The sequence below is a fragment of the Gallus gallus genome, chromosome 1, assembly GCF_016699485.2.
Source record: "Gallus gallus isolate bGalGal1 chromosome 1, bGalGal1.mat.broiler.GRCg7b, whole genome shotgun sequence".
Classification (NCBI taxonomy): domain Eukaryota; kingdom Metazoa; phylum Chordata; class Aves; order Galliformes; family Phasianidae; genus Gallus; species Gallus gallus.
In genome coordinates this window covers 177,237,902-177,255,524 of record NC_052532.1, presented here as the reverse complement: position 1 = coordinate 177,255,524, position 17,623 = coordinate 177,237,902, and the positions used below count along the sequence as shown (strand labels likewise).

The 17,623-nt window shown below is 43.0% G+C and overlaps 1 protein-coding gene across 7 annotated transcripts in view; it reads right to left on the bottom strand.

Annotated features, from left to right (window-relative positions):
* Nucleotides 1-17,623, bottom strand: part of SPATA13 (spermatogenesis associated 13) — a 148,599-nt gene that overhangs the window by 16,776 nt on the left and 114,200 nt on the right. For 4 of the 7 annotated variants that reach the window (XM_015279116.4, XM_015279108.3, XM_015279118.4 and 1 more), the window contains exons 3-4: nucleotides 13,100-13,462; nucleotides 9,779-9,923 (exon numbers count right to left, since the gene is read on the bottom strand). In XM_015279116.4, coding sequence (XP_015134602.2) covers nucleotides 9,779-9,923; nucleotides 13,100-13,462 — 508 coding nt within the window. Of the gene's footprint in view, nucleotides 1-1,532; nucleotides 1,694-9,778; nucleotides 9,924-13,099; nucleotides 13,463-15,350; nucleotides 15,496-17,623 lie in introns of those variants that run through there. The other 3 variants (XM_015279143.4, XM_015279130.3, XM_015279147.4) reach the window with 3 other exon arrangements.

The following is a 17,623-nucleotide window of genomic DNA, read 5'->3' as shown; positions in this document are numbered from 1 at the left end:
TGAGCTTCGTTGAGTCTGTACAGCCACAGAAACCAAGAGAAACAGCATGCAAATGACTGTCTCTGTGCACACGAAAATCTGGAATTACTGCATAAAACTTCACAGATGTGTTTTACTATCTAGGGCTCCGTCTCTGGGTAAGGGGGCCTTGTGGCTATCATCTCTCCTTCACAAATGGAAAGGACTGGCTTTGAGACCAGTAACACTGGTTGATTCCAGTCCACATGGCTCAGGGCCAGACCCTTGGCTTGGAAAGCCAGCTGCAATGCAATGTCCAAAACAGTTCTGGGGATGAGCATGAAGTGCTCACGATCGGTGTGTCAGTGCTTGAATGTACTGTCTAGTTAGCCCTTAATTTATCTCTACAGATTTACTCCTAAGGTTGTCCCGAACTATGACTAACCAGAAAGTCTGAAGATCACACAGTCCTCAAAAATCCAACCAAAAATAATACCCAGAATGGGGTGCTAGTGCTGAACTCCTTTTTTCATGTCTGCTGTGTCCCAGATAAGCAGAGCAGCAGTCCAGCATCACTCTCCCTTCCAAAGGGAAGGGATTTCTTGGCTGAATTCTTGAACCTGCTGCTCCCACCCACCCACGAGGCACAGCAGTAGACCCTGCCATGCCGCTCTGCCCTTGGTTTAACCGTGTCATGAACAGGCATGCTATCAGTTATCTACTTTATGCGGAGGATGACTTCAACCCCCACTTCTGGCTGCTCAGACCATTACGAGCACCTTTGGTCATTTGGGTGTTGATGTACAAGAGATCAAATCTGGGAGTTGCACAGATTAAATAAGAAAGAAGAGTTTTGTTTTCTTTAAAAGAGGAAAAACATGCCATGGTCTCAATGTAACGCAACACAGCTACTCTACCATGCTCTGCTACCCACTGGCACTTCAAATATGCACTCATGTTGATGGCATAATAACAACAAACCAGGATGGGGGAATTCCTTCTTAAAAAACAAAAACAACAAGATTTTTTTCCTAGAGACGCATCAATCCGAGCACTGATAAACTTCTCAAACACACCCTGTGTAACGTATTACAAAATCTGCAAATAAAGAATTCATGAAATCGATGTTTAGCTTATAAATCAACAACGACGACGACGACAGAAACAACACCCAAATCATCGCAGTGTTCCTTTATACATCTCCTCTGCAGCAACAGTGCTGCGTGCCGGTTTGTTCCAGCGAGGATGGCACAGGAGGATGGCACACCAAAACACCTCAATTCATTCAGCTCCAGGTGAAAAATGACTGCAATTCTGGGGTTGATAACTGCTCATTATTCCTCAGCAAATCAAGGAGCTCACGCTGTCTTTGCAGGCAGGGCTGTGAGCTGGGGATGGGCTCCTCGGCAGCTCGAAACTTAAGGATGCTGTGGAGCGATGCCACCTCCCAGCTGTTGGACCACCGGCGTCACCACTGGCTGCCGTGAGTGACACGGCCGTGAGCACATCCAAGCCCCCCACCTGGCACAACCGCCTCATTCAACACCATAAAAATAATTAGAGCGGGTACTCACTCGTGCCCATATGAAGGCTCTCCAGACTCCAAAACCGTGCCATTCCCCCGCGGGCCACCATGCTGCCACCGGGGTACCGGGCCAGGGCCTGGAGAGCAGCTCAGGAGGGCCCGGCTCGGCCCCGTGCCCGCCTCGCCCCGCTGCAGGCTGCGCGGGAGGCCGGGGCTCCGCTGCAGGGGGAGGAAGTGCCAGAGCGGCAGCGGGAGGCGGCCCCGCAGCGGCGGGGAGGGCAATGTGCCTCACAGCGATCCGATCCCAGCGACGCCAAAAGGAGCGCTGGATGGAGCGGGGAGTTCCTTGAGTTCCAGCGGCGACTATCAGCCCATCGCTGTTACATTACAGCAGCTACAGTTCCGGCAGAGATCAGCAATCAAGGCTTTTTTGTTTGTTTGTTTGTTCTTAACGTGGCTGTTGGAACTGCCTCACAGCGAACTGCTGTGTCATTACGCAGGGCACCGGCAGCCAAAAGGTTAAGGCTGCAGCAGACAGGGAGAAAAGGGAGGACTGAGGCATTTTCTCACGCAAATGGCAAGCAGGGAGCGAAAACAGGGCTCGCACCAGCAGTTACTGGCTGCCATGCCCCACCATCCTCACAGAACTCCCTCCACCTACAAGCTCCATGGGCAATACCCGGCGCCCGCTCACCCCGCAAGGTGATCTCACAGAAATCCAGTCTGCCCCACTGGACTGGAGGCTGAGAGGAACTCCCTTCTGAACTGCCACACTTCTCAGTCACCTCCTGCTGCGAGGAGACTCGGTGGATTGCAGCAAGCTACTCTGTATTGCAAGATGCCGATATGCCTACCTGCACGTTCTTCTCACAGCTGGTAAAAACACAACGGCACAGACAGAAACCAGCTAGGGAAATACTCAGGTATATCACCATGCTAGTGAAGGCTTGCTCGCTTTACAGCAGCCAGAACACAAGCTCTCTGCCATGTCAAAACCCCTCTTTCTGAACTGACAAAGGGAAACCAGATCAGACACCACACCATTCTCACAGAGGAGAGATCAGAAATCATCTCTGGAAACCAGTCATCCGATTTGACTCTTGCAGAGTGGCACAGAAGTGCGTGTTTGCCTGGTGACTCATCAGCACTCCGTGGGCTGCTGCCAGGAGGAGCCTGCCCTCCTCCCCTGCACAGCTCCCAGCTGTGTGGCCATGAACTCAGCTGCCACCAAAGCACTCCTCTGGGGTGAGCTGCTGGTGGGTTCATATCCTCACAGATCAGCTGTGGACAGGCGTGGGCTGTCCTTGCAGTGGCAGACCAGTTAGTGCGTCCTCACACACTGCTCGCCAGCAACGCTGAAAATGCTGCACAGAGCACAAATGCCCTAACAGCAAAAAGCTGGTCTGCCACCTCGGGAATATCTTGTAGGTACCCTCCTATGTCTGCTCCCAACTGTGTTGTTTGATATTACCAAAGCACGGGAAGTTTGAACGCTCATTTTTGGTTGCCTTAAACAATTTGAACAGAAAGTAGGAAGTACAGAACATGTAATAAATCCCAACATCACTCAGAATATGTAATAAATCCCACTCCATCCTTTTCTCAATATTTTATTGAGGCTTTATGTAAGAAAATGTCATAGGACCCACCCACCCCAGGGCAGAACAGAAGTGCCCCCAACCCACTGCTCTCTGACAGCAGCAGGCAGGAGATGCCTAGGGAAGAACATAAAACCAGATGAGGCATGTAATGGTGCTTTCTAATGTACTTCCCTACATCCCAGCTATCTGCAGATCAGATTCCTCCTGGGGCAGATGCGGTATCTCAGTGTTTAATGAGCCAATGTTTTCAAATCACTTTCTGAGTTTCTGTAAGCTTTTGGGATCTGACATATCATGTGCAGCAATTAATTTCGTAGTTTAATTTTACAGAATATGAAAACTATCTTTTGTTTTGAACTTAACTACCTGAGACTTTCATTGACTTCCTACATCATTAGAAAAAAAACAAGAATTCATTTTTCCCATGCCAACCAGTTGATAGACATTTATTCTCCCGTTGTTCTTTTTTTCCAAGCTGAAGAGTCCAGCCTAGTTAACCATTCAGCATAGAGACAGTGAATGGATTTTCCTATCCTTTTTGCCTTTCTTTCTATTGTCCCTTGTAAGAAATGCCTTTTGAGGTGGAGAGGAGCGGGCAGATGGCCCCCACATGCCACCCCAGTGGCACAATCAGGCTTTCTGTTTTGTTCTCCATTCCCTTCCTACCAATTCCCGCCCTTCTATTTACTGTTTTGACGGTTACTATGCACTGAACTGACATTTTATTTATCTATAGAATCACAAGGCAATTGCCTTCAGAAAGGCATCTTGTTCAAAGTCCACTCCTCAGTAAGCCGGGCTTGTTTTCCTCCATGTGCACTACCTTGCTTTTATCAACACCAAATTCCACCTGCTGACAGTGAAACGTGCTGTGTATCCCTGCATGAAATCCTTCTGCAACTCCGTTCAAGCAGCTCGTGTTTTCACTGCCATGAATAATGCAGCCCACATGCAAAAACAGTAAATTCATCCCAGACCTCCCTTTCCACATTATCTGTGAAGACACCAAACACAGAAGACTGGTGCAATCCTTCACATCTCCACTCATGATCTCTCCCCTTAAGAAAGCCAATCACTTTCCTCCTCTCTCAGTGCTTCATCACGCAGCAATGCACAGAAAGACGTTCCCTCCCATCCCTCTACAAAATGCAGATTGACTCTTCTTCATAAGGGTCCACCATTCTGCTGCTGTTGCTCTCCATTATAGTTTCACAGTATTTATATATTCTATGTAATGTTATGTCAGATTCACAAGTCTACTGTTCATTTTATCACTTTGGGTGCTTTTTTACCAATGTGTATACCATCGCTGCCATCATCTAAATTTGGCACATGAACTACACCCCAAATTCTCGGTTTCCTCCAGTCTGGGTCAACCAGCTCAGCTGCAGACATCCATAGCGTAAGACAACACATACCCTCAAAGAGCTATTCTTTTATGTGTAATCCTCTACACACCTGAGGAATGACTCAAGAATTGTTTCCCTTCCTGTAGGTTTCCTGCTTAGCTGCACTGAGAAGTTATTTACAGCGCACCTAAAAATGTAGCACTATTCCCCCTTATAATGCTTAAAACACACAGGAGCAATTTAAGTGGTGGTGAGGCACAGGCATAGGCTGCCCAGAGAAGCTGTGAATGCCCCATCCCTGGAGGTGTTCAAGGCCAGGCTTGATGAGTTGCTTGGCTCTGACCCAGTGGCTGGCAACTCTGCCCATGGCAGTGGATTGGAATGAGATGATCTTTGAGGTCCCTTCCAACCCAAGCCATTCTACAATTCTGTGATTCTCTAAGTCTCCTTTTATGACTGCTTGCTGCCATTGACACTTTTCTGATTCCTTAATTCATCCCATTTATTCTCATTTGCGTGATCTCAGGTGGTTCATAACTTAATCTTGTTATGATGCTTTTCCTATTTTGGCATGGCAATACTAATCCATGGATCCTGTGACACTTGCTGGTGCAGTGCATTTGTTAGTTTTTCTTTAATACATTGGAGACACTCTTTCACTGGTACAACTGCCATCCCTATATGTTTGCACAATGAATATGCTGGTTAGGCTCTGCTAGCTATCTTCCTTTGACCACATTTATTATGTACCCATATGCCATGTAGCTTCTTTAAAAATCTGTGTATTTCTCCATCTCGCTTTTAAATTTTCACTACAAGTGGCAGGGTTTCCTGTTTTTCTAAATTCTTTTTAAGCAACATTTGTCCAACAGTTCCTATTTTGCAGTAGAGTTTTGCCATCTTCTGCCCCATCCATCATTTCAAGATCACTTAAATTGCTTGTAAAGGATGTGTTGTCCCATAATGTGTATTAGTTCACCTTGCCAGCTTTCCCCTAATGCTCTGTTTGGAAACTACTCTATAATCTCTTGATTTGCATGCCAGTAGCCTGCTTTTCTTTTGCTTCAGAAAACAAAGGATCTTTTCATTTCAAATGTTCCCCTGTCCATAAATAATCCAAATCTCCTTTTTTAAACCATTTTTCTGCAAGAAGGTGCCTGAAGTTACAAAGACCTCTCTGTCTGACACTGAGCACATTATTTGGCAGCATTTCAGACAATTTTACCATTGGGCTCCTCGTCTCCTAGTTTTCACCTGACAGCTTCAGCTCTGCTTCCTGTCCACTGCTATTCCCGAGGGCACCTACCTGCGCCACAGCAGGGAAGGGGATTTCATGATGCTCCTTAACCTCCTGTTTCTGTCTTTCTGCCTCCCTGAGCTTTACAGAATGCAGCAGCCACCAAGGAGCTGTTTGCACGATCAGACGTGTTCCACCCACCTGCTGACAGTCACAAACACACCACCAGTGCAGCAACCTGGCAATATGCATTTCCTGCTCACTCACCTACTTACCTTCTCGCTCTTCTGGGAAGCAGGACAGCATTAGCGAGGACATGGTAGCAAGCTGCAAACTGTTTTCTCTCAAGGAGTGATTAATAGCATCTGCTTACTCATTTCCATGGCCAATAACTAATTTGAGGTGGCTTTTAATTTGACTGGTGGTAGGGACAGAGAACCTGAAAGCCTCCTCTCCTAGTCTGTTTGTGCCTCAGCTGCACTCTGCACAAGCTGCACATCTGCTCAAACCCAGCCCTGGTGAACTGTGAAAACCTTGACTGAGCTGTGAAAACATTGATGGTAGTTGAATGGTAGTGTCGCTAAATAAAAGGATGTATTAATCTCAATGGCAAGATCCACATTTCAACTCAGCATCTAAACTCCCGTTACAATCAACATGAATTGAACAAGTTGAGAGAGGAATTCAGTCCACTCTAAGCATATTCCTTATCAAATCTTCTCTGAGGGAAATTACTAAGGGCTCCCATCAGTTGCTTAAACATAGGTACTTAGCACCATTTCAAGTACTTTCGATATCCCACTGGCCTCTAGCTGCCACTCATGAAAGGAATAGGTTGCCCATAGGTTCTTGGTCACAACTGCCAGTCCTGTGCATATATACTCAGGTATCCCACACCGTACTGGGCACCTGGGGTGGGCAACTTAATCAGGCCCCAGACCACCACTGCCTGTGATGGGTGTTCAAAACTGTTACTCTCATGTAGATAGTCACAGTTTGGACTAAATTGAGGTGACTTGAACTTGAGCTGAATCCCACTCCACCTACTCAGAGCTGAGGCTACCTAAAGGGGTTCACAAATGAATTTAGCCAAATTCAAGCCCACAGGATGTAAAAAAAGACAGAATTTCTGAGATATTTATAGTAATTTCTTCTCTTGTGATAATTAGGTAACTTTGTTCATATTAATTTAAAACTGTAATGCTATAAGAACTAGAGTAGCAGTAAGAGTCACAAGGGAAGTTTCCCTTACGTCTTGGCTGTTTCTGTCTCCTACAGCATGAAGACTTACCGTCTTGTAACTGCTAATTTTCTAAAAATTTAAATCTCCAATTCTATCTCTCACTGTGATAAAAGTAGCCATACAATATATTAGGCTTTAACAAGTCACTAAAATAAGATACGGCTGGTTTTCAAGGCTTGGGTCTAGAATTTCTGTCTATAATAAAAGGCTTTTGTGTTATCAAATTTCACTGTACATGAGCAAACAAAAAACTCTCACATGTTCAAAGACAAGGAAATGCCTTGTGAATTTAAGAGAAAAAGGAAAGAGACCAGAATGTGTGACACTAGTCACTTCATTATTTTCTACTGGAGCTACTTAGAAGACCTATGCAACAGCCCTTTAATTGCAAAGCCATTTGCTTTCCCACTTGCCTTCAGGGCTTTGATTAAAGAAGTTTTTCCTGTTCAATTTCTATGTTTATTATAACAAGTCATAAAAGTCCCATCTAGTGTAATCAGTATTGTTTCACTATCTTGAAAACTGGCAGAAATCTTGCTTTGAGCACTCATCATCCTGATGCTTATATTAAGGAGAACAGCTATTCTAAAGCTAAATACCTGGAAATGTACTGCACTCAGGCAGTTGTCTAGGGTAACTAATGTCATTTCATGTGATTAACAAATACAAAATGGAAAGGACAACTCAAAATAAATAAATAAATAAATAAAGTTTCTTCTCTATGATAATTAATTTCTTTTTTTCTAAAGAAAAACTGTTAATTTCTGGAGTCTTTTTGAAATCACAGACCAAGATACCATATGGTTGCAACAAGGACTGCAAAAGGAGATGCAATTCAGCTTTATGCCCAGTCTGAATGATTAAGTATGCTGAGATACCCACAGCAATGACACACCCCAGACATGGGTTTTAAAGTAGTTCCCGATGTTTTCCTATAATAAAAATGGAAACGCTAATATTGTATATATAATCTATCTCTTTGTCATAGGAAGCAAGTTTAATCTCTTTTTCTTGGAGAGCACTTTCTGCAGAAAACTGCCTAATATTTAGTAAGGAAAATGCAGTTTAAAATGTTCTTCTATAAATTGATTTGTCGCTGACAGATTTTTGAGCAGAATTTGGATTTTACTCAACAAAAATTTAGCTTGGAATCATATAAACCACGTACTGACTATTAAACGCAAGTGTAATTTTACCAAAGAAACACTGAAAAATGCTTTTTGTTAGATTTCCTGCTTAGAATCACAGAATCATACAACCACCAAGATTGGAAAAGACCTCCAAGATCACCTAATCCAACCGTCCACCTATTACCAATGTTTCCCCACTAAACAATGTCCCTCAGTACATCTAAATGTTTCTTGAACACCTCCAGGGACAACTTGGCCACCTCCCTGGGCAGCTCATTCCATTACCTGACCACTCCTTCAAAGAAATTTTAACTATAATCCAACCTGAGCCTCCCCTGGTGCAACTTGAGGCCATTCCTTCTCATCCTATCACTAGTTATGCTGGAGAAGAGGCTGACCCACACCTTGCCACAACCTCCCTTCCAGTAGTTGCAGAGAGTGATAAGGCCTCCCCTGAGCCTCCTCTTTCGCAGACTAAACAATCCCAATTCCCACAGTTGCTCCTCATAGATTTGTGCTCCAGACCCCTCACAGCTTCACTGCCCTACTCTGGACACGCTCCAGGGCCTCAATGTCTTTCTTGCAGCGAGGGGCCCAAAACTGAACACAATACTCGAGGTGCGGTACCAAAGCTGAGTACAGAGGGACAATCACTTCCCTGTTCCTGCTGGTTGTACTATTTCTGATACAAGGCAGGATGCCATTGGCCTTCTTGGCCGCTTGTGCACCTGGCTCGTGTTCAGCCAAGCACAGACCAACACTCCCAGGTCCATTTCTTCCACACAGTCTTCCAGCCACTCTGCCCCAAGCCTGTAGCATTGCCTGGGGTTGTTGTGGCTAAAGTGCAGGACCCAGCAGTTGGTCTTGCTGAACTTGTTGTAGTCATAGCAGGCACTGATTCAGACATCTTTACTGTTTCTGTGTGCAAGGAGGCAGAGTGAAGGCTCCCAGCAGAACTCTGTGCCAGTGAAGGCTCTAAAGTGAACATTTTGCTTGTTTCCAACCCTCATCAATAAAACACAACTGTTCAAATGATGCTCACCATGAAAGAACACAATTGCTACTAACCCAAACTCTTCTCATCTGCCAAGAAATGTTCACCTAAATATGACTTTACATTACCTACAGATAACATTTCATGCTAATAAGAAATAATGATAGAAAAAAACCACACAAGACGTATCAGAGCCTGATAAAGAGTACTGCTTCCAAAAAGGCAATCTTTTCCAAGAATCTACCAATCATTGACCAGAAATCTGGCTGGGCTACCTTCATCTCTGAGTAAGCAAATGCAGCTGCAAACACTTCTCAGAAAGAAACAAGCTATTCAATTATTTAAGGTTTTTCTACCTAGGAAGTGAAGTTGAATGCATAACAAAGAATATTTTAAATACATGTGGTGTGGTTTGAGTGTGAACTCAAGCATGTTATACCTTATTTCCTTCATATTTCAGTATTAGCTGTGGGCAAGTATGTGAACACAAAGTGGAAAATACAGGAGCACAAGTGGCACAAAAGAGTAAACCAGAGCACAGAGGAGGTGTGAAGAACAAAGTTTGTATAAGCACCACAGGACAAGCTGCTGATGAGAAAGTTTTAAAACTAAGCAACCTAACCGTGCACAGCTTTGTCACTGAGTTTGTCTACACCATTTCCTATTTCACACTGAGCTATGAGCTGGCCAAACCGGGGCAAGAAGCTGAGATCCAGAGTTAAAAGGACTTGCACTTCTCACCATTAGATGTTCTCATCTGCCGCCGTCGCCCAACGCGGTCCAGGCCAATGGGAGTGCTCTGTGAAAAGGTGAGGGGCCGGAACCTGGCAGAGACAGCTTTGTAGGGGGGCACCTGGTGTGCCGGGACGGGCGGCCGCGTGGTGGGCTGCGGGGAAAACATGAAACATCAGTGTTAGTAGCCAAATCACTCATCGGTCCACTGAGTACAGCATGGTGTGAAGGACAATTCCTGCTGGTAGTCCAGCTAATTACGGGGCAGCAAACACGCCCACCTCACACAACCTGGGGTTTCTTAAACACTATTCACCATCATCGCAATCTGTAATGTTATAGTTCTGTGTTACATTAAAACTCTATAGTTTTCCCTTACAATCAGGCACACAATGTAACTTTCATCCTGTCATACTCCATACCTAAATGCTCTGGAATCTAACTGATTTCAGGCTAGCTTTGTAAATACCCATCTGAATACTGTAAGAATGACCAATAATGCTACTGCTGGAAGCCGTATGAATTTCCTAGGCTGCTTTTTTCCTCTATATAAGTAAAATAGATTTTTTTTGTAAGACTAAAATAATAGTCTAAATGATCCCCCGGCTCTGAATATCCCAGAAGTCACATTAAAAAGACATTATATTTAGCTTACTTTTAAGTTTATGTAGAAGACATATTCTTTAGTCAAATAATTCATTTGCTTCATTATAATTAAAGAACCCACCTATCTGCAAATTGAGTCTTACTTTATGTCATCCCTGAACAACTTCACATCAACCAGGTTGAATGACCTGGCATAAGCTCTCCATGTTGAACAGCAAAATCTCATCATACAAACTTCAAAGAAAGACATATTTAATCTTCTCTTATCATGTAGTGGTTACTGTTCATAGGCCCTTTCATTAAGTAATCTGAAACATCAGGGCTTTTTTTATGATCTATCTGTTGACACTTCCTTAGGAAATGAACGATTTAGTATTGTTTGAAAACTGTATCTCACACCTAAGCTGTCAGACAAAATCAAAACACGTTGAAGAAGGAATTAACATTACGTTCCTAAAATATTCTTTTGAGTTTTCAAAGCTTTTCAGGAAAATATCAGCAAGGTAAAGATCAGTCTTTCAAAATCCCATGTAAAATACATCTACACATGTATTCCTGATTCATTAGTCCTTTTTTTTTAACATTTCAGCTACAAATGTGCTTCAGCTACAAATTGACAAAGGATTGTCAAAAAGCCCAGTGTGCATTTAGTACAATGTAACTGCAACCTCATCTTCAAACTTCATTTCCTCAGTACCCTAGCAACGTCTCAGGATCCTATTGCTAAACAATAATAAAGAGTAAGTCAGATCTGTTGCTTCGTATAGCTAACAGAAGTAATGTCAGTCACTACAGACAAGTAATCGGCCAATTAAATAACAAAGTTATTTATTTAAGGGCAATTAATATTTTTTTGTAAGGCATTAATCCAGATTCCTTCCCTCCCTAGCGCTGTCACTCCATGGTAGACCCGTGAAAGCCATCATTTGGTTTAAAAATGCTCCATAGTTTTGGTCTTGGCCATAGTACTGTGGTCCCAGCAATGTGCTCACTGAAGCCCAGCTCTTGCAGCAGCATCTGAGTAAAGAAAGAATCAACTCAAATAGCTGCCCTGATAGATAGTCCTTCTTTAATAACTGAGTAAGGTGTGAGCAAGGTTTGAAGAAATACCCATTTGTTTTCAGCAGTAAATGAAGGGGTTGGAATGTTAAATTAATTTCATAGTAAGCAAGAATTATTTGGGTTGTTTTAAAGACAGTATGTTGCCAATACTCAATATCCCTTGAAATCCATGTATTTGTGGGTAAAATGGCTGGACTGGGCTCTAGGCAATCTGGTCTAGCTGTGGATGTCCCTATTCGTTGGAGGGGAGATGAACTAGGCGACCTTTAAGGGTCCCTTCCAACTCTAAGGATTCTATGATTCTATGACCTAAAATTTGTAATGAGAGCTTTCCTCTTTTAAATACAGATAAAATTAATTTCAAAAATATCCCAGTTACATGGCCTTGGACTGCGGAAAACCTCCACTGGCTTCAGCCACAATTCTGCTGGTACAAACTTCAGGATCTATCAGTTCATCAAGAAAATACAAAGAAAACATGTGCAATACAACAATTCATGTTAAAAACTGCTTTTCATGGAAGACTGAAAATGCAGTACTGACATTATTTCAGCAGTTAGTTTCAATCAGGGGTCTAGCATACCCATACATAATACTGCATTGGTCTTTCCAGAAAAAGTAGTATGAGGAAGTTAAAGAGGATTCCAGATAATATTAGTAGCCACTGGAATCACATTCTTTTATTTCTTTTATTACTTACTAATAATGAATTTGTGCTTTATTAACTTGACAGCTCCTTCAAGAAGGAGTCCTACAGCTTTTCTAGAATGTGGAGGACACCTTACCATTGCAGCATTACCAAAGCCTCAGAGACTGCAGCTCTTTAAACACCAACAAAACAGGGCCATCACTATGAACAGAACAGTAAGTTCCTCTATGCATCATACCTTTTCAAGACTACCTCCGGGAAAAAAAGGAGCTATTTTTGTATTTCACATGTTTTTTATTTCTCAGTCTCTAACCTAAGCCAATAGGGAAGGCAAGTAGGTATATACAGGCATCCATCAAGCGCTAACTGAACCACTTGCTATTTCCTTATGGGCTTCCTACATTCTATCAGGTCAATTTAGAAGTGCACAGGCAGGCATTTTTTCATATGTCAGTGTTCTTAACTCTTAATTTCAATAACTTCTTAAACCATTAGCAGTTTTCTTAAGCAACTTCCTTATTAGTTTTAAGTACCCTCAGTATACCAATCCCAAGATTTGAACACCACAACAGTCACTGCAGGTTTGAACAGACCTGTTTTTGGAGATTTTGAAGTGACTGATAAACAATATGTTATTATCATATGTTTGTACTCCTCTGTTCCTCAGAGTCTACACCCTGTGAGGTAACTAAATACAGAGCTGTATTACACACAAATGAGCTCTTACACACCAGTATGAGAAGTAACAACCACTCCAAGAAAGAAACGAGGTTAATTTACAATACAAAAAAGATATCCCAAAGACAGTATCAGTTTTATTCCATGCTGTTTTGCTTTTTAACAACAAGACAAAGTAATTAGTGACAAGGAAAGCAGAAATTTGAGTATATGCTGTCAGCTTGACAAAAGGGAAGGAAGAAAAGGAAGCATCCATTCTATTTTCTAGGCTGAAGATAAAGACAAGGAAGTGAAAGGGTCTTATGCAGTTTGCAGAGAGCACATCTCTATCTTACTTGTGTCAGCAGACCTTCAATTTCTTCTGCCGGACCGCTTCCATAGAAATTGACCCCACCTATTACAGAGATGGGTCTTCTTTTTCGCCCTCTGGAGTAGCCTACTGTATTGCTTTGGATCACAGACCCAACAGAAGCCAGTCCTGGCTGATTTTCTCCATCCGTGCAGTCTGTCTTCTGTGACTCCACAGCAACTGCATCTTCAGGTATGGAGATACTTCTGATTGACATTTGGCCATAGTCTGAGAGTGGTCTGGGCCGAGACCTTTTTCCAGAGCCCCATCTCCTGGGCGTGACCCTTTGCGTGTCTGTCTTTTCTTCATCCTGGGATGGGGACTTCTTCCAATGGTCATCAGAAACAACCTTTTTAAATGTGAACAAGTCAAATAAGCTACAGAATTTTCTGACACTTAAATCAATTGTGAGTTTTTCACATGGCAGATCAACTTAACATTGCTAAAAAGAAAGTGTTACCATAAATACAATAAATACAGCTGACCATTCAGGAAGACAGTAACTTCACAAAGGAAAGATACCACAAGCTGTTTGTGCTGTGTAAAGTTAACACTACATTGGCAGCACCTCTTTGGCAAGTAACATCACTAATACCATTAGTAACTCACCTATGACCTGTGCAGTGTCTACAGGCACTTTTGACATTATCGTGAATACTGCATTCACTCAGTCCTGTCTTATGGCACTTGTAGAACTTCATGTATGTAAGAAACGATAAATATAACATTTGTCAAAAAAAAATAAATAAATAAACCAGCACATTTTCCTCTGCTTTACCTCCACCCAGTGATGGAAACAAGCTGTGAGTCTCAGTGCGAGGGTTTGCTGATGCCAGGTAACTGTATGTGAAACCAACATGAGCGGTCACATTCCTCCTACCGCCCTTCCCACACTCTTTCTAGCGTCACATCTACAGATTATGTGACTGTGTGTGAATTGGTTTAGTGAGATGATTCATTTTGGAAGGGAGAAATTACTTAACTCTCCACTCAGGTAGAGCAGAAAGAGTGATGCAACACTATAATGCAAATATAGGAAAATTAATCTTTCCAGAAAGAAAGCTAAGAAAATACAAACGTCATTTGTATTTAGCAGTCCATTTGGCCCACTGAGGGTAATGTCCATAGGTGTCACATTTGTACCAGTACTGCAAGTTTGGTTTAAAACAGCCTTGACTGAAATACCTATTGGTGGCAACATTTTGAAGGACTTCAGTCCACATGGAGTAAAGCTGCTGTAAACTTCTCTATCAAAACTTCTGAAGTTTTTGAGGAGAAAATATTGCACATAAAAATTTGTATCCACTTTTGCCTTAAATTTCCAAATTCTCAGTGTTTCCTTGGCCTTTCCTGGCTCATCTATACAGAATGAAAAAAAAAAATAGAAAGGGGAAGACGGGTGTTTCTGAATTGGATTTTCATGACTGCATGCTGGAGAAAGTGATAAACTCCAGTTCACTGCGAGCAAGTGAACCCTGCTGTAATTTCTTATATGAATTATGAACTTAATTTCTTATATGAATTATGAACTAAGTCTGACCTTTTTGTAATAAAAATCAGCCTACTTCCTTATCAAGAATCTTTACACTGCCCAACTGCATTTCTGACAATGTTCAGAGCTAAAAAATACTCCACAAAGAGAGTTTTGATTGTCTCTGGCTACCATTTGTTTATCTTTTAGATGAAATGAAGGCATTTCAGGTACTGCATGTTCAAAGCAACCATTAGCCTAGAACCACTGATTTACAGTGAAGCCTGTATAAAATGGCTCATCCTCTGTTACCTTCTGCTCTACGTGCCATTTTCAACCAGCACAGCCCTTGCTAGCACCTGATAGAGTAGGCAGATTTTGACAGCTTAAGAGAAATTTCACTGTATGAAACCACTTTAACTGGTAGGCAGCATTATTACATAGCATTTTAATATGATTAGTGCAATTGAGATATGAAAAATGATCCATGTCATTTGTTCTACATTAAATTCCTCCATTTACGACAGGAAATTTCCTCTACATAGAACACTTTCATAAATTCTGAATGCTATGGCGTCACAGCTATCACTCAAGAACACTGGAGCTTCCCTGCAGCTTTCAGCCCACGACTGGCTGAGCTGAAGCCATTTAGAAGGAAGTGAGCACCCAGCCGCCACACCGATGGCTTCAGCACAGCAGGTGAGGCTGGCCCTAAGCCCCCTCTGAGGTCATGGCAGCAAAAGCATAGGTTAAACAAGGTTCTTACCTCCGAATCAGACACAGGTAGAGGGTCTCCACATACACAGTAACTGAGACAGGAGTTCATCAGAGTCATCTTATATTTCTGTTTTTCAAAGTCTTGTTCCTAAGAACCATGAGTGCAAATAGACTCCCTGCATAACCAGTCAGGCAAAGTTCAGCTCATGACCTGCACTTTTAGACTGAGGGAAGGACACGTCACATGTCATCTCCTAATCTGCTTTTTACACCCTTATCTTGAGCAATAACATTTGCAAAGAGAGGACTGTTCTCCTTCTATAGCACTCCACCTACAGTAGTTGATTCAAATGACGGCAAGACTGATCTGCTGTGCAATAAACAATCCTGAGGGACATGTATTTTTTAGGCTTACACCCATAACTTGTACTGAAAAATAGTAATAACAGAGAAATAGTAATCCTCTCCTAGCAAAAATCAGAGGAAACCAGACTGATACCCTCACACTGCTGTAAGTGACCTACTCAGGCAGGAGGAGCCTGATAAGAGATGCTGACTGCCAGGAATAAAATACCCAGCGTGAAATTCATAGACTCCAATACTTCAGGCACTTAAGCAAGCTCCAGCTATCACCAGCTACATACTGGTGTAGCACCATTGACCTAAAATGATCTTCCCTTGATTAATTCCTTACAAGTGAAATTGGGTTTATATTTGACATTTACAGGCATAGGTATAAATACGCCTGGCACTTAATGTAGGGCGAAGATCAAAGTGTCACGCACTGACTCCAGAATTCTAAGTGCTGGTCAGAAATTTCAAGGAATTTCAAGATTCCTGAGAACTGAAGGTCTAATGAAAGCTGAGGCCATGCTGGGCTTTCTGAAATTCACACCTGCCAGGCAGGCTACAGCACAGGGTTACCAGTGTTAGCAAGCAAGATCATTCATCTTGTCTTTCAGGCTGCACCCTCAGTTAAGATTCATAAGTCTGCAAACACAAAGAGATCTAATGATTTATAATGGTACAGATGAATAAATTTTATCCGGACACTCCTATAACAGTGTATGAGTTGTATTTCAACAATTTTTCCTGCCAGCAGTATTTCTACAGATACAACCATTTAAAATGAACACTCACTTCAATCCAGACTACACGTTTTTACTGGCTACTGTTCCTATGGAACATGTCCGTCTTAACTTTTAGGGTGCTGTTCAGCTCCAGATAACCCTCACCTAAACGCTGATGTCTGCAACATCGTCTGTATGTTAGCTAGATGTTAAAGCTCTCACTGTAATCTGTGGAAACCTGGGCCAAGATTCTGTTGCCTAAACACAGTCACCCAATACCATTTCAAACACAGAATCATAGAGTCACCAACCTTGGAAAAGACCTCCAAGATCATCCAGTCCAACCACCCACCTACCACCAATATTTCATGTCTTAGTATCCTAAGGGACCTGCAATACCTCCGTGCCCCATGCATCATGCAAGTGCAGTGCAGGCCCTACAGGAGGCCTAGGCCATCCTGAAGCAGACCCTGGAGACAGGGCAGGGGAACGGCCCAGGGCACCTCCAAAAGCACTGGGTGTTTCTGCTCAGGCAATCAAGTTGAGCTCCCACACAACAGCATCTGTGGGACCTACAGTCAGCACGGCGTACAAAACAACTCAGCCATGCAGCACCAGGAGCCAGTGGCCAAAATACTGTGAGGAACCCAGGTAGAAGAGATGCCTGCATCACAGAACCCACAGCCAGCTGGGTTGTACCTTCACCTGGCCTAGACTGATTTCCCAGTGCAGGTCTGGCAGCTTCAAGGGCTCAGCTCTGCTCTCACCTCAGTCTGGCACCAGTACAACACTGCTGCACTCAAGGGAGCGCTGTTGCCATTGGCATTCTCTGTTACTCATTAACACCAATGTACATAAGATCGACTCAGATGTTTAACCACTGAAATCTTAACTTAGCCATTGCAGCTGGATAAGAGCCAGGTTCTGCAATTACTACTTAAGACTACAGTGTACATTTCATAAACTTGGCACCAAAAACTGCCTCCAGAGGGAGTGTTTACACAACGCGAGGGTAACTCTCCAGAGCAGCACAAGATGTCCCTGTTCACTGCAGGGAGCTGGGCTAGATGACCTCCAAAGGTCCCTTCCAACTCAAATAATTCTGTGACTCTGTTCAATGACTGTGACCTGACCTGTGCACTATGGATGGTCTTGCTTATGAGGATGCAAGTTCTATCACTGAAATGGCAAAGATTTGCCACTACCTGAAATTACACAGAGGGACTTCTGCTGGTACAATTACACCGATCAT